Raw genomic sequence first — 27,960 nt, 5'->3', positions numbered from 1 at the left:
GGAAGACCAGCTCTTCTTATACCCCCTTAAATCATCTCCATTCTACCATGTCTCATCAATGTTCTTTGGCAGGCAAAGTGGAAATCCATCACAAACACAGAACACAAACATCATCTCTTAATGGTTCTTACACTTCCCTTTCAATACTTTCAATTACTGCCACTGCGTTTTATTTAATCTTACATTTGAATCATTTGGTTCTGTTATTCATTCATTTGTGCAACATTTATTGATTTACTACTCCAGAGAAGGCATTCTCCTAGACACAATGGAACAGCAGTTGTCAAACTTTCCAGTCTCAAGACACCTTTACATACCTAAAAATTGAAAGTATTTGTCTGGGTTATATCTATCAAAATTTACCATATTAGAAGTTAAAACTAAAGTTTTAAAATAGTCATTAATTTTAAACTATACCATAAGCCCATTACATGTTAACATAAGTAATATATTTTATGAAAAATATTTTCATAACAAAAAATTTGCCAAAAGGAACAGCATTGTTTCACATTTTTACAAATCTTTTGTAATATTTGGCTTAAGGAAATACATGTGGATTCTCATGTCTGCTTCTGTGTTCAATCTGCTGAGATATGTTATTTTGATTGAATGATATAAAGAAAATCCTAAGATCCTCCAAAAGGGTCTCACGGATACCACAGCTCACCAGTCCCCACTTTGAGAACCAGTATTATAATGCAAAGGTCAGAAGGGTTTTACTGTAAAATGGAAGATTATAAATATGTAGGTATTTTGTAATATCTCTATTACAACCACACACTACCACTGTAGCATGAAAGCAGCCACAGCTGATGTATAAACTAATGAGCTTGTCCATGTTCCAATAAAATTCTGTTTACCAAACTAGGCAGCCAGTCGGATCTGGTCCATGGGCCTTAGTCTGTCCATCCCTGTGACAGAAGATAACTAAACGGATTAGACATGGGTCTTGCCCTTAAAAAAATGCATAGCTAGTAGAGGTAATAAGACAAGTACCCACTACTAACACTATTAATACAAAACAGAATGAGATACACGTCATGTGAGAAATCTCACAAAAGATACTTTCAGACTTCAACGTCACCAGAGAGTACCTCAAATTGGGAAGGTTCCAAGGAGAATGTGAGCATTGAAGGATGGGCTGAGTTTTGACAGAAAGTCTCAAGAGGAAGGAGAGTGTTCCAAGTGGAGAGAATGTTAAGGCCAAAGACAATAATGGAAGGAAGCACTCAGCAAATTCAAGTAATAATAAGTAGCACCAAAGTGTAGGAGCAGAGAAAGTGAGGACAGAAAAACACAGTGAAATGCCGCTTACTCAAATCTAGGCCACTAGGCAGTGGGCCTTGAGTGCCAGACCCAGGGATTTGGATATCGTCTGAGATGTACTGAGGTTTCACTGACCATTTCCACAGGAGAGCTGACTTATCAGCCAGGTATGGTAAGATTAACTGGAAGGCAAAGCACAGGATGTGTTTGCATGTGTCCAACTATAAGCAGTGACCCCAGGTGACAGGCTGGTGGATTAGACTAAGCAAGAGGAAATAAGGACCTGAACAAAAACAATGACAGGAAGATCAGAAAGGAGACATAGGCACGCAACATCTAACATGTATAGCAGTTCACTACGGATAGAGGGGAGGAGAGAGTGCATAATCAAAGATGACTCTGAGGTTTCGAGTCTGAAAGAAGGAAGAAAGATGGTAAGGAACAGGAAGGTCAGGAAAAGGGACAGAGTTTGATCATGAACGTATTCCACATATCACATATTGCCAGGCACAAGTTTGAATGCTCACAAATCCCAAACTCTCTTTGGTGGGAAAAAAAATGCATTTTATAATTCCAACACCTTGTCAAAATTTTTCCAAATCTGTGCCTCTTGAAATCTCCTCCAAGTCCCTAGTACTCTGAAATATAACAGAATTTCTAAGTTTTTATTCTTTCTCCACTTTGATTCTATTTATAAGCTTCTAGAGTCAGTAGATACTTCAGCTCATTATAAATACAATATTAGGTATCAATGAAATAACTAATGAGACCTCTTTCAGAAGCTTGGATACATAGTAAATAACTCCCATTAAAAAAAAAAAAAGTGGTTAGAACTGTCTCTGTTTGAAGAATGTTGTAACTCATTCTTAGATACCTCGTAAGTTTTCTGAATATCTTATATTAACCAAAAAGTCTGAAGGTTGATGTCAGGTTGCTGAAAGATTTTATTTCTTACAGTCTTTTGAAAAGTTATAGTGAGGGAATTTTGAAAGCTGTACTCGAGTTTCCTTTTGCCTCTTAAAAGGCCCAAAATGTGGGGCACCTAGGTGGCTCAGTCAGTCAACCATCTGACTTCAGCTCAGGTCATGATCTCACGGTTCCTGAGTTGGAGCCCCACATTGGGCTCTGTGCTGGTGATGCAGAGTTTGCTTGGGATTCTCTCTCTCCCTCCTTCTCTCTGCCCATTCCCTGCTTGCTCACTCTCTCTCAAAAATAAATAAAGTAAAATTTAAAAAAAAAAAGGCCAAAAATATATGTGGGAATGATACAACAAATGACCCAAATAAGATTTTCAGTCAAGAACAGGCCCACATCTTCAACCTGCTAAAGAAAGGAACAGAGGGATGGAAGGTGAAATACATGGAATCAAGATAAAAATGCTCTAAATTTACTAGTTGCCTAAAGAAAGCTGTGATATAGTAGTTATTCTGTACTCCCAAGATAGATTTAGATGGATTGAAAAAAATAAGGGGAGAATGTGATAACAAAGCAGAAATATGAAAGAGTCTTCACCCATGATAAATCATCTAAAAATCTCCTAGTGAGGGGTGCCTGGGTGGCTCAGTCGGTTAAGTATCTGACTCTTGATTTTGGCTCAGGTCATGGTCTCGCGATTCATGAGACGGAGCTCTGTGTCGGGCTCTGCACTTATGGTGTGGAGCCTGCTTGGGATCGTCTCTCTCTCTCTCTCTCTCTCCCTCTCTCTCTCTCAAAATAAATAAATTGACTTTTTAAAAAAAGCTTAAAAACCTCCTAGTGAAATAGATGTTCAAAGATGGCTATAGCATGCATGACAAGAGACAGAAATGTGCACTGATGTGCTCCTATAAATCTCATCACCTTCTTCCATGAATGCTTTCCTATTAGCTCCCTAGTTGCAAGCTCAAAACCTGAGGCATCCTGGATTCCTTCCTCTTGCTCCCCTAACATTCAATAGGTTGCCAAGTCCTACAGATGCCATCTCTAACATTTCTTGTATGATCCCCTCCTTCTCATTTCCATCAGAGCCCAGATCCTCACTCTCCCCATCTGGTCTACTGTGATCCCTTCCTGACTATCTCCCTCCCTCAACTGCTTCCCTTTCTATTCCATTCAAATAACCCCTGGCACATTAATTTCCCTAACATACAGTTCTGACCAATCTACCTCCATGCTAAAAAACTGTTCACAGTTCTGTTCTCTTGCCCCCTCTGTTAATTAAATGTGTCCACTTCCTCGATCTCACACAAACTCTTCTTTATGCTTTCTCAACAACCTTGCCTTTCTACTTTTCTTTCAGCCTAGCACCACCTTTCAGTGTCTCATCCTGCTTTTCCTACAACCTCCATGTGTGGAAGTACAACCCAGCCTTTAAGGTTCAGTGAAGTGACCTCGCAGAACACACACTGGTGGTTGCTGGGCATGGGGTGGGGGTGGGTGAAAGAGGTCAAAGGTTTCAAACTTCCAGTTATAAAATAAGTAAGTCGTGGGGATATCATGTACAGCACTGTGACTATAGTTAGTAACAGTGTATTGCATATCTGAAGTTATATGAAGCTAAGAGAGAAGATCTGAAAAATTCTCGTCACAAGAGAAAAGACTTTAACTATGTGTACTGAAGGATGTTAATTAGACTTACTGTGGTGATCATTCTACAACATATACATATATTGAATCATTACGTTGTGCATCTGAAACTAATGTAATGCTGTATATCAATTATATCTCAATTTTCAAAAAAAAAGTGCAAAATCTATCTCTCCTTAAAAAAAAAAAAATCTCCCAATTCTCTTTTTATGCCCCACTATCCAGTCTTCCGATAAGCATTTCCAGACAGCATAACGCATGCTACTGTGTTACACGTATAGATAAACAGGTCGGTTCTTGTAGTCTTCTGATGGCACTTATTGTTGCCTCTCTTGAATCACTGTTACCTAGGAATTTTCTTCATCTCCTTCTCTCCAATTAGACTATGGAACTAGAAAAGTGAGAGCTCAGTGAATAGCTGTTGACTTGAATTTGTTAAAGTGAACTCTCTGAGTTCACCACCTTCCTAAAGAAGTTCCAAAAGTTTTTTTTTTGTTTTTTTGTTTTTAAGTAGGCTCCACATTCAGCGTGGAGCCCAACGTGAGCTTGAACTCACAACCCCGAGATCTACCTGAGCTGAGATCAAGAGTCGGACACTCAACCAACTGAGCTCCCCAGGCACCCACGTTCTGAAACTTTTTTAAGAAAACTCTAGAGCCCATGAAAATTGTAATTGTTATTTAGTCAGTAAACTTTCTAATAGATGAAAGACTCTGAATTGCTTAATTCCAGAAATTCCCAAGAAGAAATTTTTAAGGTTTCTTTTAAAAAAGCAAAATATCATATGATATCTTTCTCTAACTTCACTCGTATGTGGAATCTGAGAAACTCAACAGATGAACATAGGAGAAGGGAAGAAAAAATAAGATAAAAACAGAGAGGGAGGCAAACCGTAAGAGACACTTTAAATACAGAGAACAAACTGAGGGTTGCTGGAGGGGAGATGGGTGGGGGGATGGGCTAAATGGATGATGGGCATTAAGGAGGGCACCTTCCAAGATAACACTGGGTGTTATATGTAAAAGCTGAATCACTGGGTTCTCCTCCTGAAGCCATTACTACACAGTATGTTAACTAACTTGAATTTAAATTTTTAAAAAAGCAAAGTAAGTCCCACTCACAATTCAATTCTTTAAATTCTAATGTTCACTGTGTAACCTGGCTATAGGATGAAACCAGAATCTATAGTCATACCACTGTGGTTTCATCAAAAAACAAAAAACAGTATGATCTAATATTAATGCTTAAGGATAGTAATTATATCAAATACTACAAAGCATAAGATAAGAAGCTACAAAGCAAAACACTGAACATGACCAGGAGGTCCTTGCCTGTTAAATTCATTAACTAGGCAGACAGACACAACACACAGCAAAGTGAAGACAGATGCCGGGGTGGGCCAAAGATGGCAGGAGAAAACCCTAAACCTCATTTTCTTCTTTAAAGTTCAGACGTAAGAGTATGCAGCAGCTGATCTTGACTGCCAATAACTGCAAAAGGACACAAGTGTTTTCTGAGGGCTCAGAAGATGCCAGTTATTAGATGTCAAACTAAATTCAGAGATAAGCATGCACAGTAAAGAGCTACGCTGGACCTTCAAAGATAGAGCCCGCTTCTACGCTCTAGCAAGGGCAAAGCATTTAGGTGGGTATTAACTTGTCCTGAAAAGTAGAGGTGAAAGCTTCTCTTTTGTTCTCAGTAGCCCAGGCTGGTTTCAGACCTGCCAGTGAGATCTGTAAGAGGAAATCATTTTTGGTTCTGTTCCAACTTCTAATTCAATACCTTGGCAGCATCCGAAACGGATAAGAGCTGTGAACTCATATCTGCCTCAGGTGACAACTAAGATAAGAAGCACACAATGTAAAAATGATGAGAGCTTACTCCCCAAAAGCAACTTTAAATGTAGCTTCTCGAAGCTAGTTACTTCAGGTTACGCTAAGCCTGAAAACATCTTGCTAAGAGAACTGAAAGATTAAATTAATGGAACCTAGTTCAGAAACCTGTTCTTTAGCTGGTATTTTTTATAGTGTTTGTGAAAAATAATTCCACATTAACTATTAGAATAAACTCATAACAAAATTCATCAGACCTGGATGAGTAGAAATTTGGGTAAATAGTTTTTGCAGGTAAACAAACAGTATTTATTTCTCATTAATAGTTTATGATGGCCAATATGGGCCCTAGTGAAAACTGGGCTGTGGATTGCTTTAAGTGAAATGATAGAGTATCAAGGATTGAACAGTGTTTACTGGACAAACCCATATTTCAAGTACCTACACTGCACTGGAGGAGACACAAAAGCATGACTTTACACCCCATGCCCTAAAGGAGTTTTTTTACGTAGTGGAAATGAAAAATACAAACAAACATCAGAGGACAACATAATACACTGTAAATTTCAATTATGAGACACAGATAATAGGACCTTTGGAATTTTAAGACATGACAAGATCTTCTATGTTTATGAGAACTATTTTATAAAGACGATGAACTTCATTGGGCCCTACTAAGCAGTTTTGGATAGGCATGCTTGAAAAGGCATTCTTGGAAGGGCAGAGGAATCAACTAAGGCATGGAAGTAGAATTCACCATGATGTAAGACAGAAGAAAAAGGACAAGTTGATTAGACTAGAGGTTCATACTGAGAAGAGATGAAAACAAAGTTGGATAGGTAGGTAGAAACAGCAGGATTTAATGTCACTTTGCACATCTTTGTTACTTATTACAGACCTTCCTCAACTTACAATGGGGTTACATCCCGATAAACCCATCATAAGTTGAAACTGTGGTAAGTCGAATGCATTTAATACACCTAAACTATTGAACATCGCACTTAGCCTACCTTAAATGTGCTTAGAATACTTACACTAGCCTACAGTTTGACAAAGTCATCTAAAACAAAGCCTATTCCTGGGGCGCCTGGGTGGCTCAGTCGGTTGAGCGTCTGACTTCAGCTTGGGTCATGATCTCACAGTCTGTGAGTTTGAGCCCTGCGCCGGGCTCTGTGCTGACAGCTCAGAGCCTGGGGCCTGTTTCAGATTCTGTGTCTCCCTCTCTCTCTGACCCTCCCCCGTTCATGCTCTGTCTCTCTCTGTCTCAAAAATAAATAAACGTTAAAAAAATTTTTTTAAATAAAAATAAATAAAACAAAGCCTATTCTCAATAAAATGTTGAATATCATACAATTAATTGCACAATGTACTACAGGTAAAAAACAGGATGGCTGTATAGGTACAGAATGGTTGTAAGTGTGTTGGTTGTTTACCTCATGATTATGTGGCTGAAAGGGGCTGTGGCTCATTGCCACTGCCCCACATCATGAAAGAGTATCGTGCCACATCACCAGCCCAGAAAAAAAATCTAAATTCAAAATTCAAAGTATAGTTTCTAGTGAATTTGTATTGCTTTCACACCATCATAAAATAGAAAACTGGTAAGCTGAACCATCATAAGTTGTGGACCATCAATATATGTATATTAAATTTACTGAATTGATGTGGTAGGTAATAGAGAGCCCTGGGGAGGGTGATTAAGATTACACATTTCAGTTGTTCATTTAAGAAGAGAATATATCATATAAATAGACAAAAATAAGAATCCTCTCTTGGGGCACCTGGATGGCTCAGTGAGTTAAGCAGCCAACTCTTGATTTTGGCTTAGGTCATGATCTCATCGTTCATAAGTTCAAGCCCTGCGTTAGGCTTCATGCTGACACTGTGGAGCCTACTTAGGATTCTCAATCTCTCTCTCTCTCTCTCTCTCTCTCTCTCTCTCTCTCCTTCTGCCCCTCTCCTTCTCATGTTCTCTCTCTCTCTCTCTCTCTCTCTCCCCCCAACCCCTTTCAAAATAAATAAAACTTAAAGAAGAAGAATCCTCTCTCATTACTAAAATGTGTTTTCTTAGAAGGATTGGCCCAGGATGTGGTCTGATGTTGATTTCCAAATACTTGACATATTTCCGTATCATTGACAAACTGAGCATTTTGGTCAATTTCCTTGATGCTGTATCCATGAAAAGTATTTCAATGTCTAGATGCCAGACATGGAATAAATAAAACTTTCAGAGGATAGAAATAGCTACAATATCTTAAGCAATTCTTATAAGTACTTTGTTAATAACAGTAATGCTGGATTTATTGAGTGTTGTGAAATATGATAAATACTTTGCATATTTCTAATTTAATTCTCACAATAATCCTATGTTGGCAAAATTAACTCAACTTTACAGTTAAGAAACCCAAATTTACAGTAGAAAAGTAACTTGCCCAAAGTCAGGAAGACAGCAAGTCTTCAAACTCAATCCTGCCTGACGCCAAACCCCAATGACTACACTCTATACCTGAATTTATTTTTTCCCCAAGAGGCATCACTAAAAATAATAATAATTTATTAGAAGGAATGCATGATACTTGCAGAGAAAATCACATGAGTGTTAGAGCATTATGGTGGGGTCAGTGCATCTTTTTGGCAATATAGCCAAGTGAATTTCTTATACTTTAGCTTCAATAAGGTGTTACTCACGAAACTACCATACGAGGAGGTTCAAAACCTCCCCTAGACACTTATGATCTGTGTGATTTGGGAAATTTACTTAACCTCCCTAAGCCACATGTCTTCATCTGTAAAATGTGGACAATAACAATAGGCACGTACCAGGATTGTTCAGAAAATTACATGGCATCACATAAAGTACTTAGCTCAGGGTTTGTTACTGAAAAGTGATAAATTAATGTTTGCAACTTGTATTATTATTCAAGAAAAAATTATTCAAGCTTCTTAGACACACTATGTAGCAGAAATCATTACAAAGTTAGGAGTTCAGTAAAGGTCCTTCTGCCCTATGTTGCCATCACCAAACTCCTACTTTTCCTATAAGATTTAACCCTAAAATCATCTCTTCCCAAAGCCTCTTGCACCATCACAACTCCCAGGCCAAGCAGATGGTCCCATAGCCTTAAGTGTGTGTATGTGATTTTTAGTCATTTCACTTAGCATTTTGTACAGTTTTATCCTTTGTGTCCTGCCTCATTCGTTAGAAGGGCAGTCCCCTGAGGACAGGGACTCTCTTACTCATCTCTAAATACCCCTGCCTAGCACAGTGCCTGCCTGCATTTGTATCTCTATGGGACACAGAAATTATGAATATAGTTTCCCAAAACACCAGATTTACTTCAAGAAAAGCCCTGGAAGAATGAAGTGCAACAAACACTATTTTAGAGTAAACTAAAACCTCCCCTATTAAGCCATATGAGAAAGACATCTTCCCAGAAAAGTGAAATTTTCTCATGCTAAATTAGTAAAAAGCATAAATCAATAAGCTTATGATAAGAAAGGTGATAATAAACAGTTAAAAAGGCTAATGCTGTCACCAAGGATGGGCTTCCTGAAAACTGAAAGAAATTTGTATCACATGTAATCAAATTTGGAAAAAGTCCATGTAGTTTTCTGTGCATGTTCTTCTCTCATTTGGTTTTAGGTATAATAAATCCTGTCTCTTTCACAAGCTCTTTATTTTAAAGAATGAAGATTTTATCTTATTTCCATGGCACCTACTGCCTTTCTTACACATAAAAGGAGTATTTGGATTTTTTTTATCTTAGACCATTAACCTAGCAAGTTCTCCCTCTCACCCATCGCTTGAATGCTTTCAGTAAGATACCTCATCTCATGTGATCTTCCTCACAATCCTCTGCAGGAAGAAGGTCAGCATTATGACCCCACTGAGGAAGTGCTATCAGTGCCAGACCTAACCCCTGAGTCTGAAACTCCTTCCACTACCTTATAAGGTACTCAGCTTGAACGCAGGATGGCAGAGCACCCACAAAATACATTACTAGTATAAGCTCCAGTAGTAGAAGGCATCAATCAGTGATCGTAGGAAATCTGTGAGGCTTCTCCCTTCAGACAGTCTTGAGGATACCCTCCACTCAGCAATCATGAGCCCAGCCTTTGTGCCCTCCCGCTCCCCACCATCACCACCATCCTTGCCCTTTCCCCAGGCATTGACTTACTTAGCCATCCCACGCTGGGAGTGCGCCGCACTCGGGGGTCATCGTCCAGGGTGCGGGTTGCTAGGCAGGGCACTGAGTTCTCAAGCGGGCTGCGGGCTTTAGTGTCAGAAGCAGAAGACAGGAGGAGGAGGAGGACACATGAGCAGCCACAGCAAGGATGAGGATGGAAGCATTAATTAAGAAGAAAAAATACTAAAGCAAATCACACAAGCGGGTTAAAGAAGAACAATGACATGTTACATTGACACACACACCCCCTCCCCTGACCCTTCGATGGAGCAAATCCCCACACACAATGAAAAAGCCTAAAAAAATACATTCCATCATTATCGTTCCCCAAGTACCAGCGAATGATCCACCCTGCAGTCCAAATACACAAAACAGGGATTGTGTCCAGAAGAAAGATTTACATCATGAACAGTAATCTGAAGATGTAAGATCAAGACGGGTAATAATTTTGCACCACGTAAGCACACACAGAGGGAAGTTACACGTAGTTTTGTAAAGCACGGCGGGGGGGTGGGAGGCAGGGAGTTATATTAGTAAGGAGCTTTCTTATGATCTACCCTACAGACCCTCCTATGGATCTTGTACAGAAATGCAGAAAGCAACATTCCATATTTTCACTTTTGAGATATTTTCCTTGATGAACACAGAACTGGTTTTCAATTTCCTTTGCCTCTGCTTTTCAGTCCTTCAGAAACATGAGACTGGGAGGTCAATGAATCAACACCTTAATATAAACCAATTCAGAAATACATGTTGCCCCTCAGTTTCTGGTCCCTTTAATACTTATTTTACTATAATTTTAATACTCGGTGCACTCATGCCAAATCTTAGACCAAATCAAAGACAGATTAATGATGCAAGCTAAATGCATAGTATGGTTTCTCTAGATATTTTTCATCAGCTGGAAAGCACCACAAACTTCTGCCTGAAGATAATTTCATTTGGGCTTCATGTCATCTATTTTGCTATTCGTATCAAATACCTCACTCCAAGGCTAGTAAGAAATAGGGAGCATAACTGTCCTTCAAGGAACAATGAGGCAGGAAATACCTAACCATCAGACTACATACAATTTGACTTGAGAGACTTTTAATATCAGAGAGTCATTAAATAATCAAGGCAATAAAACATATCCAATCAAAAACAAAGATCAGATAATCTATTCACACAAGTGTGCAAATTACAGGGCAGACAAATGGTCTTTTTAAGGCTACTGGTGACTTGGGAGGTCAAGTTTTCAATGGAATCATTTACAAATTAATGCAAGTTTATGGCCAAATTTGGGCATCCAGGACATTATAAAATCTAGAAACATTTTTGTCAATTTATCTGTCTGTGTTTAAAAGCTGTAAATAAAGCCAGGACTTGTGAGCAGGCCATCTGTGCCAGCACCTGTTTGAGGCAAATCTGATGTCTCCTCTTTGCAATCTGAATTTTTAATTGTTTCCCATAACTGAACTTCTTTGCAAGTTTTTATTGCACTAAGAAAAATGAAGAAAGGAAAATGAATCAGTTGAGATTATTCCAAAATTGCTTTTGTCAAGAAGGAGGCAATTAGAAACATATATTATCAGACTGACCAGGCTTGACCACCTATTTCCTTTGACAATCAAGTGATCTGCTTAAAGGGCCCATATTCCAGCCAATTTAGCTGAAAGAAGTGCGAGATATGGGACCACTACAGCCATCTATCTAGGCCTTAGCAAAGATCGACTGAAATTCCAGGTCAGTGAGCATTGACAGAGGTCAGGAATGTAAAGTAAACTCAAAAAAGCGTTCACATTCTTTAGCTTCTGAGCAGTGTGAATCTACCCAAATTTTATCACTGATACCATGGCCTGCCCCTAACGTGAATACAAGAGGTCAGCAGCTGCTCTGAAACTCAGGTGCTGATAACATGACTTTCCCCAACAGCTTCTCTCCCCCCGACCCCTCCCAAGATGTTAGTGTATTATTTGTGGGGAGCTAAAGCTGGAAACTCCTTTCTGCATATACAGCCTCTACTGATGCTGAGCAGCACCATCAAGGGGACAGCGGAACGGAGCCTGGCACACACCAGCCAAGAACCTGGCTCCAAAGACAGGCATGAAAAATGAAACTGCCCGTAGAGGCTTGGCACCTGTGTTTTAGCAAAGCTGATTGGAGCCATCTGGCTGCTTACTCGCATGAAAAGTGGGAGGTTCACAGCACCCATTACTTATGTTGGCATATTCCAACATTTTGATTTGTTGGACCCTCTATGTACTTCTGTGCAGGAAGAGATACAAACTCTGTAACCTTTTCATGTTGCTTTTTTTCTCTCTTCACAAATTTACTTCAAAGATACGATTTTGAAAAGTTGTTCCCAAAGCTGGAGCCGAACTTTCTATAATTATACTATGATAATGACATATTATGTACACCTTTCCTAGATAATGCTTTCATTGTACCTCTTCTACACTTAAGCTGCAAAATAAACAACTCAGCTTTGCGATTATCATACACATTCTCTTCTAAATCATTTTTGCCTGGCTCCAGGCATAAACAAGATAGAAATTAGTTTGTATTATTGTGACTTGATGAGAGAGATCTAAAGATCTACAGCTCCAAAGATTTCAAAGTGGTGGTTTCCTATATCTAGACCGCAGAAAAAGGTGTTGTGAGGAGTTTTTTAATGATTCATGTTACCCTTGAGATCAGCTTGTCCAAAACCATCAATCCTAATCTGTTCAAGGAAGGGTGTGCCTACTTGAATCATGCAAATAAACCCAAAACAACCTCTCCAGCAAAATGTATTTTGAACAATCCTATTAAGAAGGACATAAATTTCACTCATGTTAAACTTTTAGGACTCTTTTAGGATCGCAGTGTTGTTTGTTCAAGTAGGCATCCTGAAACTAATGGTACACCTTATGTTAACTGGGATTTGAATAAAAACTTTCTTTTTAGTATTTATTTATTTTGAGAGAGAGACAGAGACAGAGAGAGAGAGAGAATTGCAAGCAGGCTCCACACTGTCAGCACAGAGCCCAACTCCGGGCTTGAACCCATGAACCGAGAGACCATGACCCGAGCTGAAACCAAGAGCTGGATGCTTAACCAACTGAGGCACCCAGGAGCCCCTGAATAGAACTTTTTTAAAAAATTGTCATTGAGCATGTACTATGCATTCCACAACTATTTACCCAGAAAGTTTAACCCAAGAGTATTGGCCACATTTCACCTGTAAACACATGAAACATGTTGCCTAGAAATCTCCTTTTGGAAAGCCAAAAAAGACATCCAACTGCCATGTTTGGAGTGTACCCCTGCCTAGATATAAATTGACTTCCAGATCCCTTCAACATCACATGATTACACAAAGTAAAAGACCTGGTGTGGGAAATAAACTGTTGTTGAGGAAGCTCGTTATCCTTTGTAGTTTAATTAGCATATTGTTATTAAGCACACTAGGTTGTCCATCTTTTTATGCTTGGGAAAATTATTTTATTTCTGAGCTCAGGCTTTTCATATGCAAATGGAGATAATGATATATACATTAGAAACATCATGGAGAACAATGCCCCGTGTATAATAAATGCTCAAGTAATAGGAGATTTATTGTTGTTGCTACTGCTACTAATGTCATTGATGGAATGCTTCCTTTGCTCAGCATCCTCAGGGGTGTTGGAAAACACCAAAGACAGAAACTGTGGCCTAATTTAATTCAACTTTAAATGCAAAAGGTGATTTTTAAGAAATCAGGTTGATAAACGTGAAAAGATCTCCTTTTTGCCCTTTGTTATTTGTACTGAAACTAGCCTTGAGTAGATGAGGCGTGCTTAATCATTCTTGGAAGACATTCATTTTATTCCCCCTTTTTTCCTTTTGGGAAGATAAGATAAAGAGTCCATTGTGTTCACATCTCCTCTTTGCCTTCCCTCCTTTTTCACATTTTCCTGTCCTTTCCTCTCCTTTTCTCTTTGTCTTTTGTAGAGACCAGAACGTAGTCCCAGAACGTAGTCCCAGAGAGTAGTAGGCCCACCTACTCTCCTAACTGCTCTTATAGCAAGATGGGGCTGGGGAAAACAAGACTTCACAAAGGTGTCCCTATCAAGGATCTCTGGGAAGATAATTACCCAGGGGTGGCAGCAGCAAACAGCTTAAGGGCCCTTTAAGTACATCACTCTCCCATATGGGGTAGGATATGACAAAGAGAATCATTCCATTTCTTTACTCCATCAGAGACCCAGGCTGTGTAACATAGACTGGCAATTAATAAAATATAAAATTTGTTTATTTCATGGTAACATCCTGCTATACATATATTATTTATTATTCATACATATATTATTATCATTGCTCAGACATATTGATCAATCTTTATTTCCTAACTGAAAATATAAAGCCCACAAGTGACACTTCATTATGTATTATTTGGCATCTCTAAAGTTGATAATGAAATTAGCACTGTTTTAAAAATAAAACTCCAAGAATTTTTCATTTATGTAGTGGTAGAAACACAAAATTGAGACGCACAAAAAATAACAGAATACAAAATAATGGTGGTGAATTGAGTCTCTGTCCTTGATTTTAAATGTGAAAGGCATTAAATTTGCCCCTTTAAATATTTCTGAATAGCTGTTCCTTACAGTAATATCTCACATTATGCTTCTTAAAATATGTCTCCCAAAAATATCTCATCTACTCCTGGTTGTATAAATAGAATAAAACATTACTACCTTTATTTACAGATATAAAAAAAAAATGAGGCTCAGGGATATTATGTGAATTGCTCAAAATCACACTGCCACTAAGTGTGAGTCCAGGACTAGAATGAAGCCTTTAGAAAAGATGGTACCATGTCTCCAAGAAGAAGATTATAAAGTGGGCCTTCAAATCTAAAACCAAAAAAACTCATTTGTGTTCTATCTCTTAAGTCTGACCCTCATTGCCATAAAGAGCAGAACAGACTACCAAATACTGGGAGGAGAAGAGTTGGGAGAAAATGTGTTGTTTATTTAAAGATCTGAGCATTACAAATCTGGAAGATCAGACACCTGCCTAGGGAAGAGAAAGGAAATAAGAATGGTGTCTGATAGATGAATTAGAAATTAGTGTTATTAAGTTACTGTTATTACGGAATATTAAGGCACTTTTCTAGAAACTTTCCATGGATTCGTTCATTTAATCGAAGGCTGAGAAGAGCGTGATCATTCACTGGGTTCTGGCCAGGACATTCATCTGTGCTGTGCAAATGAACGCAGAATTAGAGTCCTGAACAAAACAGATGGATATGTGCTGTTGGATTTTGGAGAGAGCTGATTGTATGCAGAAAAGCACCTGGGAAGATGACACTCATGTTAAAGCAATGTGAGCCTGAGAAACAAATTGTTGATTGACCCATCTCAGAACTGGGAAAACAAGATGGCCTGCTTCAGAGGAACAGCATCTCTGTGGGAAGTTAGGAAAATGCTGGCCCTTACCCACTGAGTCAGGGACCAGGTCTGAATTCAAGGATACAGGGAGAGGGGAGCTCCCCAGTGGAACAACCCAGCCAGAAACAATTGGGATAAACTGCAATCCAAAACTCAGACAAAAAAGCTAAGAATTTCTAAAGGGACTGAGAAAGCTGCCAAACCTGGCGGTGGTCCCAGCCAGATCTACATCGTGCCAGTATCTAGGCAGCTTGATCTGACATCCAAACCAAATAGCTTGAAAATGCCTAATCTCAAATCAGATCCAAAGCAAGGAGAGTCTAGCTAATCCCGTTTACATTTCAATGGGACCTAGAGTTACCATCAACAAAAAAACTGACTTCTTTCCATGGTTTGTTCTGTGTTGCTAACCAAGGTCTATGTTACTGTAGGTAACAGCCCTAGCAAACACTTTTGAAAATAGCTAATGGTGATATGTACTTAGGTCAGAAGAAGCAGTGTGAGAGCTAGTGAGGAAGCAGCATCTAGCCTGGAAAGGAACAATGAAAAGAGGAATCCAGGGAGAAAAGAAGTGATGGTAACAAGTAGTGGGAGCGAGTAGATCACAGTTCTCACGTTTGACAGGAAAAAAAAGGTAGGTTGCAAACTGATGATAAAACCCAGAGGCTCAATCAGGAGCAAGCCCTGGGTCCCTAGAGCTGGCTCTGGAGCAGCCACTTTTCCAACTCATCACCTACCTGCTGGAGCAGCTTTATTAAGTCTTAGATTCTCAGTGCGGTTTAGGGTTTCTCTGTTAGAAAGAGTAAAATGAATGAGGGAGAAAGACTCTTCCTAAGGAACTATATGATGAGAAAGGGCTTCCTCCTCTCTCATACTCCATTTGGTATTAGCTACCAATACCAAAGGGCAGAGAAAATAAATCAGCACTATTTCCATGAGTCTCTTCCCAAATAATAAGCTACAGAGCAAATATCATTCCAGAAACCACTCTTACTCAGTATGAGATTTTTCTTCCTTAATTGTGCTTTTGGTAGAGTGATCTTTTTGATTACCATGTGCCTGCCAGTCACCATTTTAAACATTTTACATATATTATCTCATTTAATTTTCATTATCTATACTGTTTTACAAACATGGAAACTACTAAATTACCTTTCTAACTTTTTACTGAAAAAAAAAAAAACTAAAGAAAAATGGGGTCATGAAATTGAATTAGGAAAAAATGAAATTCATAGTTTAGGTGTAACTGGATAACCAAAGTCACTTTAGTAAAGGGCATGTGTACGCCCAGACAGTGGAGGGTAAAGAACAGATTTCTATGACAGTCGAGGGGTAAAAAAAAAAAAAAAAAAAAATTGAAGAAGCCAAGGGAAAAAAAACAGGGACAAACTGATGATGGCATTGCCCCAATTTCCACAAAGGTAGTTAGTGAAAGCTGACTATTCAAATTAAGGTTCCCAGTTGGTTTTTGTCCTTAAATCAGGTCTCATTCATCTTTTATAACCTTAGACAATACATAAGGATCCATTTAAATGGAATATTTAAAATATATTTAAATAAAAAATATTTTAAAATTAATAGTTTTTAAAAATCAGACCATCCTAACAAACCATGATTCTTTACAACAGGTATCAGGTAACCTTGTCATAAACATCTTACTAAAGAATTTGCATACATACCAATTAAGTACAAACTTTACTTTCACTTTCTAATAAAAAGCAAACACTTATTAGATTTTTAAATACTGCCAAGGAATGTTCCTAGGCTTAAATGTTCTTTCATAGTATATACTATAATAATACAGATTATCTAAGTATCCCAAACCAAATTATTAAGTAGAACTATACGAAAGTGCTGACAGTCAACTTTACCCACAAAATGGCAATTTCATATGGTTCAAGGTAAAATGATAGTAAGCAAGAGGGGGCAAAAGAAAATCTAACACCAGAAGAAATGAAAACCTAATGCTAACTCCATAAAAATACTTCAATTAATATATTGGGAAATTATAGCACTTGCCTAAAATTTAGTACCTGGCAGATGTGTCCATCAGAATTCACAGATGTCTCAGACAAGTGGTAATTTCGCAATTAACATCTTGGAAGCTAGCCTGATTCTTTCCTGATTTATTACAAATACAAATGTTTTTCATTTCTTTTAAAAAACATTAAATCACCTTGAACCCAGCTACATTGGGACCCTAAACAACGAGCTAATCTTTAGCTATAGAGAGACAGTGGTAGGCTGTTAAGTGAGTATGATGCTAAATGTTTGCAAAAACCAGCTCTCCAGGGGAAAGTGCATGCGTGTGTGTGTGTGTGTGTGTGTGTGTGTGTGCGTGTGTGTGTAATAAATTTTACTGATATAAAGGACAGGCAGCACACATACAAGTAATAATAAAATATAGGATACTCTGTTGTGAATTGCATATAGTCAGTTGATTCTGACCAAACATAGTTGCAACATCCTTGTTGAATATCCATTATCACATACGTTAACAGGTAGGATAAAAGTGAAACAATGAAGACAAAGTGCTAAACTGGATAATAGTTTTTGAGTGCCAGCAGAACATATACTTGATTCCTTATGCCCCTCACATTTTAAAAGCTGTTATGAACTGAATATTTGTATCGTCACAATATTCATATGTTGAAATCCTAACCCTCCTACCCAATGTGATAGTAGGAGGTGGGGCCCTTGGGAGAAAATTAGGTTATGAGGGCAGAGCGTTCCTGAATGGGATTAGTACCCTTATGAAAAGAGACAGGAGAAAGATGATGGATCTCTCTCTGCCATGTGAAGATACAATGAAAAGACAACCATCTACAAGCAATGAAGAGGGCCTTCACCGAAAACCCAATTTATGGCACCTTGATCTTGGACTTCCCAGCCTCCAGAACTGTGAGAAATAAATGCTTGTTGTTCAAGCCACCCAGTCTATGGTCATTTGTTAAGAGCTCAAGCTTACTAGGCAATGGCTACAGACACTAGACACATTTAATCAGCATTATTAGCATTTTCTCCATCACTTTTTAAAGTCTATAGACAAGTGACAAAACATAAATCAAGCCCTGATTTGAATTTTCTGAATTCTTTGGTGTAAATACTACCACAATGACTTATTGCAAGTGACCAAAACGAAGCCTATGAACAAAGAGTTGGGAAGAAATGACAGCACACCATTTTATGTGTGTTTATATATACACAATAGATGGTAATAACCTGAAGTGTATAAACTCTAGTAGCATGCAATAAAATAAATAGGAAATAGTGAATCTGAATGAATATTTATTACCTTTGTTTTTAATATCATTATTTAATTGTATACATACATAATTTGATATTTAATACTATCTGTGCTTAACAACTGGCTTGCAAAATTCCTGACTGGCTCTTATGAATAGATAGAAGCAGCTCCATCACACCACTGGAAAATAAAAAAATTAAAAAAAAAATCCCAATTCTAAAGTATACATTGCAGCTATTAACTACTCTATTGCCATCATAACTAAAGAAAGCAATGTCTATTTTCTAGCCTATAACAGTAAAGTGACTGAAGTTTATCTAGGTTTTTCAGTGTTAGAACTAGGTCCAACACTAGATACAAGATTCTCATTTATTAAAATAGTAGCAACAACTTTATAATTCTTTGTTTTAGAAATGTATTCTGAGATATTTCATAGTTAAAGATGTTAAGTAATTAAACCCGAACATATAAAGGTAATTGTGTAAACTTGCAAGAATAAGTGCCTCTAGAAAACCGAAAATTTATTGGGTACCTGGGTGGCTCAGTCAGTTAAGGGTCCAACTATTGATTTCAGCTCAGGTCATGATCCCACAGTGACTGAGTTCGAGCCCCGCCTCAGGCTCTGAGCTGACCAGCACAGGGCCTGCCTGGGATTCTCTGTCTCTGTCTGTCTCTCTCTCTCTCTGCTCCTCCCCTGCTTGTGCTCTTTCTCTTTCTCTCTCTATCTCTCTCTCCCCGTCCCTCCCTCCCTCTGAAAATAAATAAACTTGAAAAAAAAGAAAACCAAAAATTTGCCATCTGATAATTTATAATAACGTATTTTAGAGGTACATGAAAGTCATTACTGTAGAATCTATCTAAGTCAAATCTTGCCTCTGGATATTTAAAAGGAGTTAGGTAACACAAAGGCCAATAAAAACATGTTTAAAAAGGCCTAATCTTATTCCATGCTTCAGGGTGTAAACTGATCAGCTAAAGAGCTGGGAAGGAAGAGCTGACTGCTCTCCCTATTTGCTTTCTGCCCGGCACATGTAACATTTCACAAGTGAAAGGTGAATGACAAAGGCAATTTCAACTTAGCTCTGAAGTATAAAGATCTACTGATAGGATAAAAGAACTGAATGATGGATGGTATCAATTCATTAGCTGTATTCCACATCCAAATATTTTCTCCTGAAGCAGAAAACACTGGCCTCCAAGATCCATCTGTTCTTAATTTCTACTCTAATTGCACTTCATGAAAATGAAGCTCAACCCAGACTGGTGTAAGCCACGCTCCCTCTGCTATATGCATTCCGCTTCTCTTTGCAAATACAGCGATATTTGAAAACAATGCACTTTCTTGCTTCTCTACAGTAAGTACCAGCTTCGGGATAAAAAAAAAAAATTGATCTCCAAATCATGGAATTTCATTTCATATGAAGAAAAGAATAAGAAATAAGATTAAAGACAGACTTTTACTTTAGTTGCCATAATTTTAAAAATAGGCGTTGGGGCTCCTGGGTGGCTCCGTCAGTTAAACGTCTGACTCCTGACTTCGGCTTATAACATGATCTCACGGTTTGTGAGTTTGAGGCCCACATCAGGCTCTGTGCTGACAGTGTGGAGCCTGCTTGGGATTCTGTCTCCCTCTCTCTGCCCCTCCCCCACCTGCTCGCTCTCTCTTGCTTGCTCTCTCTCTCTCTCTTTCTCTCTCAAAATAAAAACTAAACTAAAAAAAAAAAAAGAATACAGGGGTTGTTTTTAAAACAAAGTATTTGTGACATCAGTTGTAACCAACTGGTCATCCTATAACATTTCCAGCCATTAAACTCTTCAAAATGCAATTAAAAAGAAAAAAAAGAAAACAAAGACATACATAAAAAATAAAATATTTCCAGTCAGCACCAATATTCCAGATAATGATAGAACCATCAAACTGTAGTGGGAATATTTTAGATTAGATTCTTCTTCTTGTCAATGTTTTTTATAAAGAGTTTTATTTTGAATTACTTATTTATAATTTGTTTTGCTTTTTAAAAAATTTATGGTAACAGTTAATGCGTAAGTCACTCAATAAAACTGACCTTTTCATTTGGTTCTATTTAATGACTAGACACTCATTAAGAAACTACAATAATGGAATGGCTCAAAAATACACCAGAGAAAGTTTGCTAATAGTGAGCTCTCTTCCAGCCAACCCTTAATTTTAACACTAAGTCAGAAAACTCAGTTTCCAGAAATGGAGTGGCTAAGTTAGAATTCAGTTTATACAATTCATTTAGTCCACCTTTTCCAGGGCAAAATATCTTACACTATTCTGTAAGTACAGATGAGGGCAATGAATTAGAAGCTCCCTTATCTACTCATTTCTCTTGGTACCAAAAAAGACCAGGGGTGGGATGACAGAGAGCTGGTTTTACCAGCCCAATGCTTAGCAACACTTTCACCATGCTTTCATTCTCAGACTTCATTGAAATTAGCTTCTCCCTCCTCAGATTATACCCAACCATGAAATGTATTTGAAACAAAGACAATAATACAAAAGATATTTTACAGAAAAGTCTGCCAAATGCAAGAGTATAAACAAGACACAGTGCCTTTCCTATTACTATATAATGGGGTTAATATCCTACCTTGAATAATTGACTTCATTAAGTAATAAATATTAAGCCTTGGATAAATGATCATTTATAGACTGGACGCCATCTTACATACCAAGCAAACACTGTATGATATTAGAATTCAGAGCATTTATCATATCTTAGTCTATCATCCTAATTCTGACAAACCCCCAAGTCTAAAGCATATTCCTTGATATACTCAAAAATCCACAAGTTTGATGACTCATCTGAAATATTCAGTTGTTTCATCATAGCGTTATTACCAAACCATCTCCGTCAATCAGAATAGATATATATGAAGCAAGCAAGGCATCTTGGCATTTTCAGCCTTAGTAACTGCTGAAATCTTTCCAACAGGACTGCAAACCTGCCCAACTGGATAAAAGTGTCATTAGGAAATGGCAGTGGCATATGAACTTGAGGAAAGAAGAAATATGGTGAAGAGTAAAAACAACAGAGGACACGAGATGAAGTAAAGGTAAGAGATGGAATGAGGTAAAAGAGTGAGGCAAATGATTGGCCCTGCATTACCATTATCAGGGTTGGTAAACATCCTACTTGCACTGGAGACTGTCTTCCCAATGTCAGCCAGGGATCGAAGGTTGGATTTCTTGGTTTGATGCCGGTGCTTCCGGAGCAAAGTATAGGTCACCTTATCCTTAAGGTCAGGTTTCAATAGGCCTGTCTCAATCTGATGGTCAACAATCATCTCTGATACAAAAAAGAAAAAAAAAGGCAAAACAAAAACAAAAAGCAAAACTCAGTCACAAGACCACAAAGTTACTTTTTACTCCACCTTTATGGATGTCATCCTCAAATTTTATATCAATATACTACTTTCCAAATTTCCAACTTCCCACTTTATATGAAGGGTAAAGATACAGGACACACAGATTCTAGCATTAATGAGAGAGTTATAAATATTCCACTATGAATTATATGTTTGGAGAGAAAGAATCGTCTTGTCTTTTTTCAATCCCAGTTAATAGTGAATTCACATTAATCACATTCTTCTATGAGTAACACACTAAGTCAGTAATTTACATTTTTTCAATTAGGTAAAAAAGAGTAAGATTAGAAAATTCATGTTCTCTATCATAGCAAGTATGCCAGAAATAAAAGTGATATTTAAAAAAACTTGCGAATATGCAAAATTTAATGTAGTGACATTATTGAATTTTAGATCTGTTTTCCCAAATCCTTCTGTAATGATATATTTTCCTTAAAGTAGGACGAAGTAAAGGAAGACAATACTCTTCCCCATATCAGGTTATGCGAACACTAATTAATCCAATGAAAGAAAGACTAAACTACAAAACTGCCTTCGTCTTTTCTAAGAAGGGAGGCTTATTCTTCTTTTGGATCCAACAAAAGGATTTCCAATATATTCCACTAATCATTTTAAAATTTAACCTGCCCAGAATTTTCCATGAAATTTTCACCTTACTACAAAAAAGTTATAATTTCTATTAGTTCTTGTTTTAGAATGGCTTTAATTGGAAAAGATAACTGTGTTTCATAGAAACTGCTCCATGGGGAGCTCTGCTAATGGACAAGATTTACTCTAAAGGAAGAAATCCTCTTTCTCACAAGTCAGCATGTTAGCAGCATGGCAGAAATGCAGCCTGGTCACCACAGGCCAACATTTCCTCTGTCCAGAACAGTGCACGGGACAAAACATCACAAGATATGCAGTGGTAGGACATTATCTCACTCACTGTATGCACGTACTGCTTTTGTCCCCTCTCTAGAACCAGAAAGAACTATGGATCCCATGCCTACCTTTTACCTTTTCAGGTATATGAGTGCATCTAGCACACTTCAACATTTTCCGCTTGGGCAAAGTTCTCAGTATAGAAAAGTGAAGAAGAGAAGAAAAGCTCTTCTCTTGCAAAAGACTGACCAAAAATTGATGGGAACGGGAAGGGTAACACCTCCTAAGCACTGCTATCTCTTTGTTAAGAGAAGTCACAGATGTTCCAGGGGCTCTGCCTGGGCATAACTGCACCACTCAGAGGACCATCTTAATAGCAAGCACTCACAGAACGACCTCACAACCTATAGCTAGAAACTGACAACTTACACAGTATATAATCAACTTAGAAACCAAGCAGAGGCTGACTCCTGAATTTTCCATTACATGTCTTATACAAATGCCATAAATGTCACATAACACTGGGCCACTTGGTGGGGAGCTTGGGCAAGGCAGGAAGAGTTTCTCCCATAGGAATGTTTTGGTTTGAGAGTGGCCTTTAGCTCTGAGTGTTTTTAACTGTACAAACCCTTCTCAGTGAAACTCTCAGAACTGATCCTATAATTATACAGTTAACCTTCTGTTCCATAGTAAAGTAATTAGGTGCTACTCCTCTACTTTCCCTTTAAGTCTTGTTCACTGCAGAAGGTCCATTTGACAGAAGAACCATAAAAATAAGCAAACGGCCCCAGCGTATTTGTGGCACATGTTATCAAGCTCCTACTCTAATTCCAGGGTTGTGGATTAAAGTGTTTCTTATCTACCCTTCCTGGCAGGGCCTCCCTCTGTGCCTGCCTTCCCTTGTAATCTCAAACCTATCCATACATATGCACAGCCAGCCCTCTGTTACTAATGCCTGGAAATCACCAGTTAGAACAGGTTAAGACATCTGTGTGGCTTATGTCCTTCATTACGTTTCCATAAAACAGCCCACATTACAGGGATCTTTTTAAGTACAAACTACAAAACCTTTCAAGGAAAGTGGGGGCAGTAACATTTAACAGCTACCCTGAAATTAAGCCTTCAGTGTTCAAAATCCCACAACCACTACCAATTGGGAGGGAACGTGCCAACCACAGATGATGGCAGAGCTGAAAGAGAACTCAGGAAACACCAAGTTCAGCCTCTTGTCACACAGATTTGGGAAAAGAGGGGGCAAAAGAGGTGACTCGCTCTCAGGAGAAGCCCAACTAGAGGTGCAGCTGCCCAAGTGAAACCAGGTTCTCTGGACTCACACTTTACATCGTTCCCCATATCACACAGTGGTTTTCTCCATTTTAAAAAATAAGCCCTAGGAGCGCCTGGGTGGCTCAGTCGGTTACGTGTCTGACTTCGGCTCAGGTCATGATCTCGCGGTCTGTGAGTTTGAGCCCCACGTCGGGCTCTGTGCTGACAGCTCAGAGCCTGGAGCCTGTTTCAGATTCTGTGTCTCCCTCTCTCTCTGACCCTCCCCCATTCATGCTGTGTCTCTCTCTGTCTCAAAAATAAATAAAAACGTTAAAAAAATTAAAAAAATAAAAATAAAAAAGCCCTAGACCCAAGACAACAGTCAACAAACAAACAAACAAACAAACAAAAACCTGATATATGCACGGGCTTCTGCAAACCAAGAGAATGGTGGTGTTCGTGCAACAACAACAACAAAAAAAAATGGCCAAAAGTGATAAACATTTTTTTTAGTTTTATTTATTTATTTTGAGAGAGAGACAGAGAGAATGAGCAGAGAGAATGAGCAGACAGAGAGAATGAGAGAATGAGCAGAATGGGGCAGAGAAAGAGAGAGAGAGAAAATCCCAAGCAGGCTCCGCACTGTCAGCGCAGATCCCAACGTGGGGCTCAAACCCACCAATGGCGAGATCATGACCTGAGCTGAAGTCTAAGAGTCAGATGCTTAACTGACTGAGCCACCCAGGCACCCTGATAAACATTTTCAAATGAAATACAAGGTCCAAGAAACATTAAACTTCAAGACTAACAAAGGTAATTTATAAATATAACCAATTATGAGATTTTACTCATCTACCAAAGTGGCCAAATGTATATATGAATGTGAAAAGTGGGTGCCACAGGGAATATTCCACATCCTGAGGGTGATGGTAATAACTAGTACAACCTTTCTTGAAGGCCACTCAGCAAATATGTAAACAAAACCCTTCCATACATTCAAACTCTGAATATTTCACCATTAGAAATCTGTACTAAAAAATAAACAATTTCACGCAACTATAACAAAATGTTCGCTTATTCATTACAATAAAAATTTGAAGGCAACTTAAATGCCCAATAATAGATGATTAAATATTTTGCAGACATCAAAATCATGTTCACATATATATTTAATCACATGGAAAGAAATTCGTGTTTTTAAGTTAAAAAGGGCAGATTAAAGTGTTACAGTATGATCCTATTAGTAAAATAAATTTCATAGGCATAAACGGAGATGTACAAAAACTGCTGTGAATGGTGGTATTTTGATTTTTGTGTGTTCTATTTTTCTGGATTATTTCACAATGAACATGTATTACTTTTGTGATAAAAAATACATTGCCATTTTGAAAATCTAAAAGGTGTTAAAAGCAAGGAACGACATGACTAACACATCTGCCAACACGTACAGCCCAGCAATGCCTTTAAATATAAAAATGAGAACTCCAAAAATAGATAGAGCTACATTTTCCTAATCCATTTCCCATCATAATACAATACCTGAAATGGCTTATAATTTTTTTTAACTTAGGAGGGTAGGAAAATCCTCATGCAGTTGCCTTCATGTGTGAATGACACTCTTTCATTGTAGGACTATAATGATGATAGTAATAATCAAGCTATCAAAATAATCCATGTAATGTTTTATCCTTTAATTATTTTAAAGGCAAGTATTTTTCTTAGCATTCAAAGGGGTTCTCCATGAAGAAAACAAGGAGAGGTCCTGAGGAGAATCAGAACTAGGCTGAATGCTGTGTGTAAGTATGAGAAGTGACACCTGCTTAAACAGTCACATGGTGATAGCTTTGCACCTGCAGAGGGAGGATGCCTCTCAGAAGCAGGCCACTGAGAAGAAGGAGCAGGTGGACTGCAAAGAAAGATAAAAATCATGCTATTGTTTGTTTGATATAATCACACCCACTATTATTTCTTTCACTTCTCCTTTGTGGAGATAAGGGGAGGAGGGGAGATGCATCTTAGAGACTGAACTGTACATAATTCACAACTCTGAATTATCAGCACAACGCAGAACAAAACAGCGGCTTCACCTTCTGCTAGAAAAGGATGTTTTAATAACCAAATAATGGCAATAATTCTTCAAGTTACTGTGCCATCTTCTGTCATTTAAAGCGAAATTAGGGCGCTTTTTTCTTCATGCTGTTTAACCCTCTGTAATGTTTTGATTCTTTGAGGATTTTTAAATATTTTTTTTTCAGCCAGGGACACTCTTTCAAACACACTCTTCCTCCACCCCTGCAAATTTGATCCTTTTCTTCCCCCCCTTCTCCCTCCCTCCTTCCCTTTCTCCCTTCCTTCCTTCCCTTCCTCCCTCCCTCCTTTCTTTTGCTGGTAATGTATGTTATTTGCCTCTGGATTGCTTTTCTGTATTATCAGCTCCAGAATGAGTGATGGTACTTCAAAGTGACATGGTGGTGCCTAATTTTACAATTTAATGACAATTTTTAAAAGTAAAGAGATGGTGGTTAGAGAAAAAGTCCACAACAGATAATAAAAAGTCATGGAAAACTAAAGTGAGAACATAAAATGCTTAATGAATCTTCCTTAAGTTTAGTGAATACCAGAACCTCTTTCTTTGGCCAGTAGCTAAACAAGGCTCCAATATAATATGGGATTCTGTCTCCAACTGCATGGAAAAGATCAGTCAGTTGCCAAAGATCAGAAGCTCCTTAGGATGGTTCCTTCTAGTACTAAAGACACTGAAGACAGTTTTATAGAAAAGCCCAAGTTCTACTGTAGGACTTACTTTCTTACTTACTGGAAACTTTCTAGTGACCCTTAAACCATAACACACATTCTCCTCCGAGACTGTATATATTGCTTAGCCACAAGTTTAATTCCCATTTTATCCAGCATTTATGCATTCTGACTTATTTTTTCAACTTGTCTAATTTCAGACATCTTTGCTCCAGATTAGTTCTTAAAGTCTGAAAACACAGAAATTGCAGTTCTCACTCAAAAACTGGACGGATTTTTGCTAACCATGATATTTTTTTGAGTAACAATCTCCCTTGCAGCAAAACAAATCACCCAGAAAACCATCCCTTCTGTTTGCTTCTGTCTTTGTAGACAGGCTCTTGTTCCCTGGGTACAAAAATCCAAGATCTCTCCAGATAACCATTTTCAGCCTCACTTGCCTGGTCATATGTGAAAAATTCCACATACAGCATTATTTCCTACATTATTTTCTAACCTCTGTGGATGTGGATTTGTAACTTATCTCATGTACAAAGTGAGAGATTTGCAAACGTAATTCCAGGGCCTAGAATAGTGTCTGGCACACTGTAGAAGTTCATGCACCACTGCTGAATAAATGCAGGAACTAATTAATTCTGGCCACCCCATATGAAGACATATTTATACTTCCCCCTTCTCCACGTGTACCTTAAGTGTCTCAGGTTCATGAAAAGTGTGAGACTTCTTTGCAAATGGAGCTAACAAGCTCTCTGAAGAAGAATCAGATATATATACATCAGTAAGATATATGCCTCATTTGACAACTAACCTTTTCTTCCAATACAAATGCTATAGCTTTCCTACTATCTTGCTAAAAAACAACAACATCAGAGATGCCATAGACAAGCCTTTTGGCTATAGATATTCAAAGAAATTTTGTGGTGAGTCTGATATACAAGAATTTTATACTGGTCACTTTCTGTGGGGCCACAATCCATGCTGTCTTCCCCATAATCCCAAATGAGGCACCCTGCAGCCCACTTGGAAAAGTGTAGTCATCCATATAGGTCCAGAGAACATCTAGTTATTGAATTTTCCTGGGAATGACAAACAGAGCACCTGTATCTCATTTTGAGAAAAACATGATCTTCAGTACACCTAGACCTGTAGGGTAATAAGGCAGTTTAGGCCAGGCTTTTGTTAGAAAATGA

At 38.2% G+C, this 27,960-nt stretch overlaps 1 protein-coding gene across 1 annotated transcript in view; it reads right to left on the bottom strand.

The window, feature by feature from the left end:
- Nucleotides 1-27,960, bottom strand: part of SLC4A4 (solute carrier family 4 member 4) — a 306,906-nt gene that overhangs the window by 171,329 nt on the left and 107,617 nt on the right. The window contains exon 6 of the mRNA XM_049630606.1: nucleotides 21,628-21,807. Coding sequence (XP_049486563.1) covers nucleotides 21,628-21,807 — 180 coding nt within the window. The remainder of the gene's footprint in view (nucleotides 1-21,627; nucleotides 21,808-27,960) is intronic.

This window comes from Panthera uncia, chromosome B1, assembly GCF_023721935.1.
Source record: "Panthera uncia isolate 11264 chromosome B1, Puncia_PCG_1.0, whole genome shotgun sequence".
Lineage (NCBI taxonomy): Eukaryota > Metazoa > Chordata > Mammalia > Carnivora > Felidae > Panthera > Panthera uncia.
The sequence above is the reverse complement of the archived record's forward strand: the minus strand, read 5'-3'. Positions and strand labels throughout refer to the sequence as shown.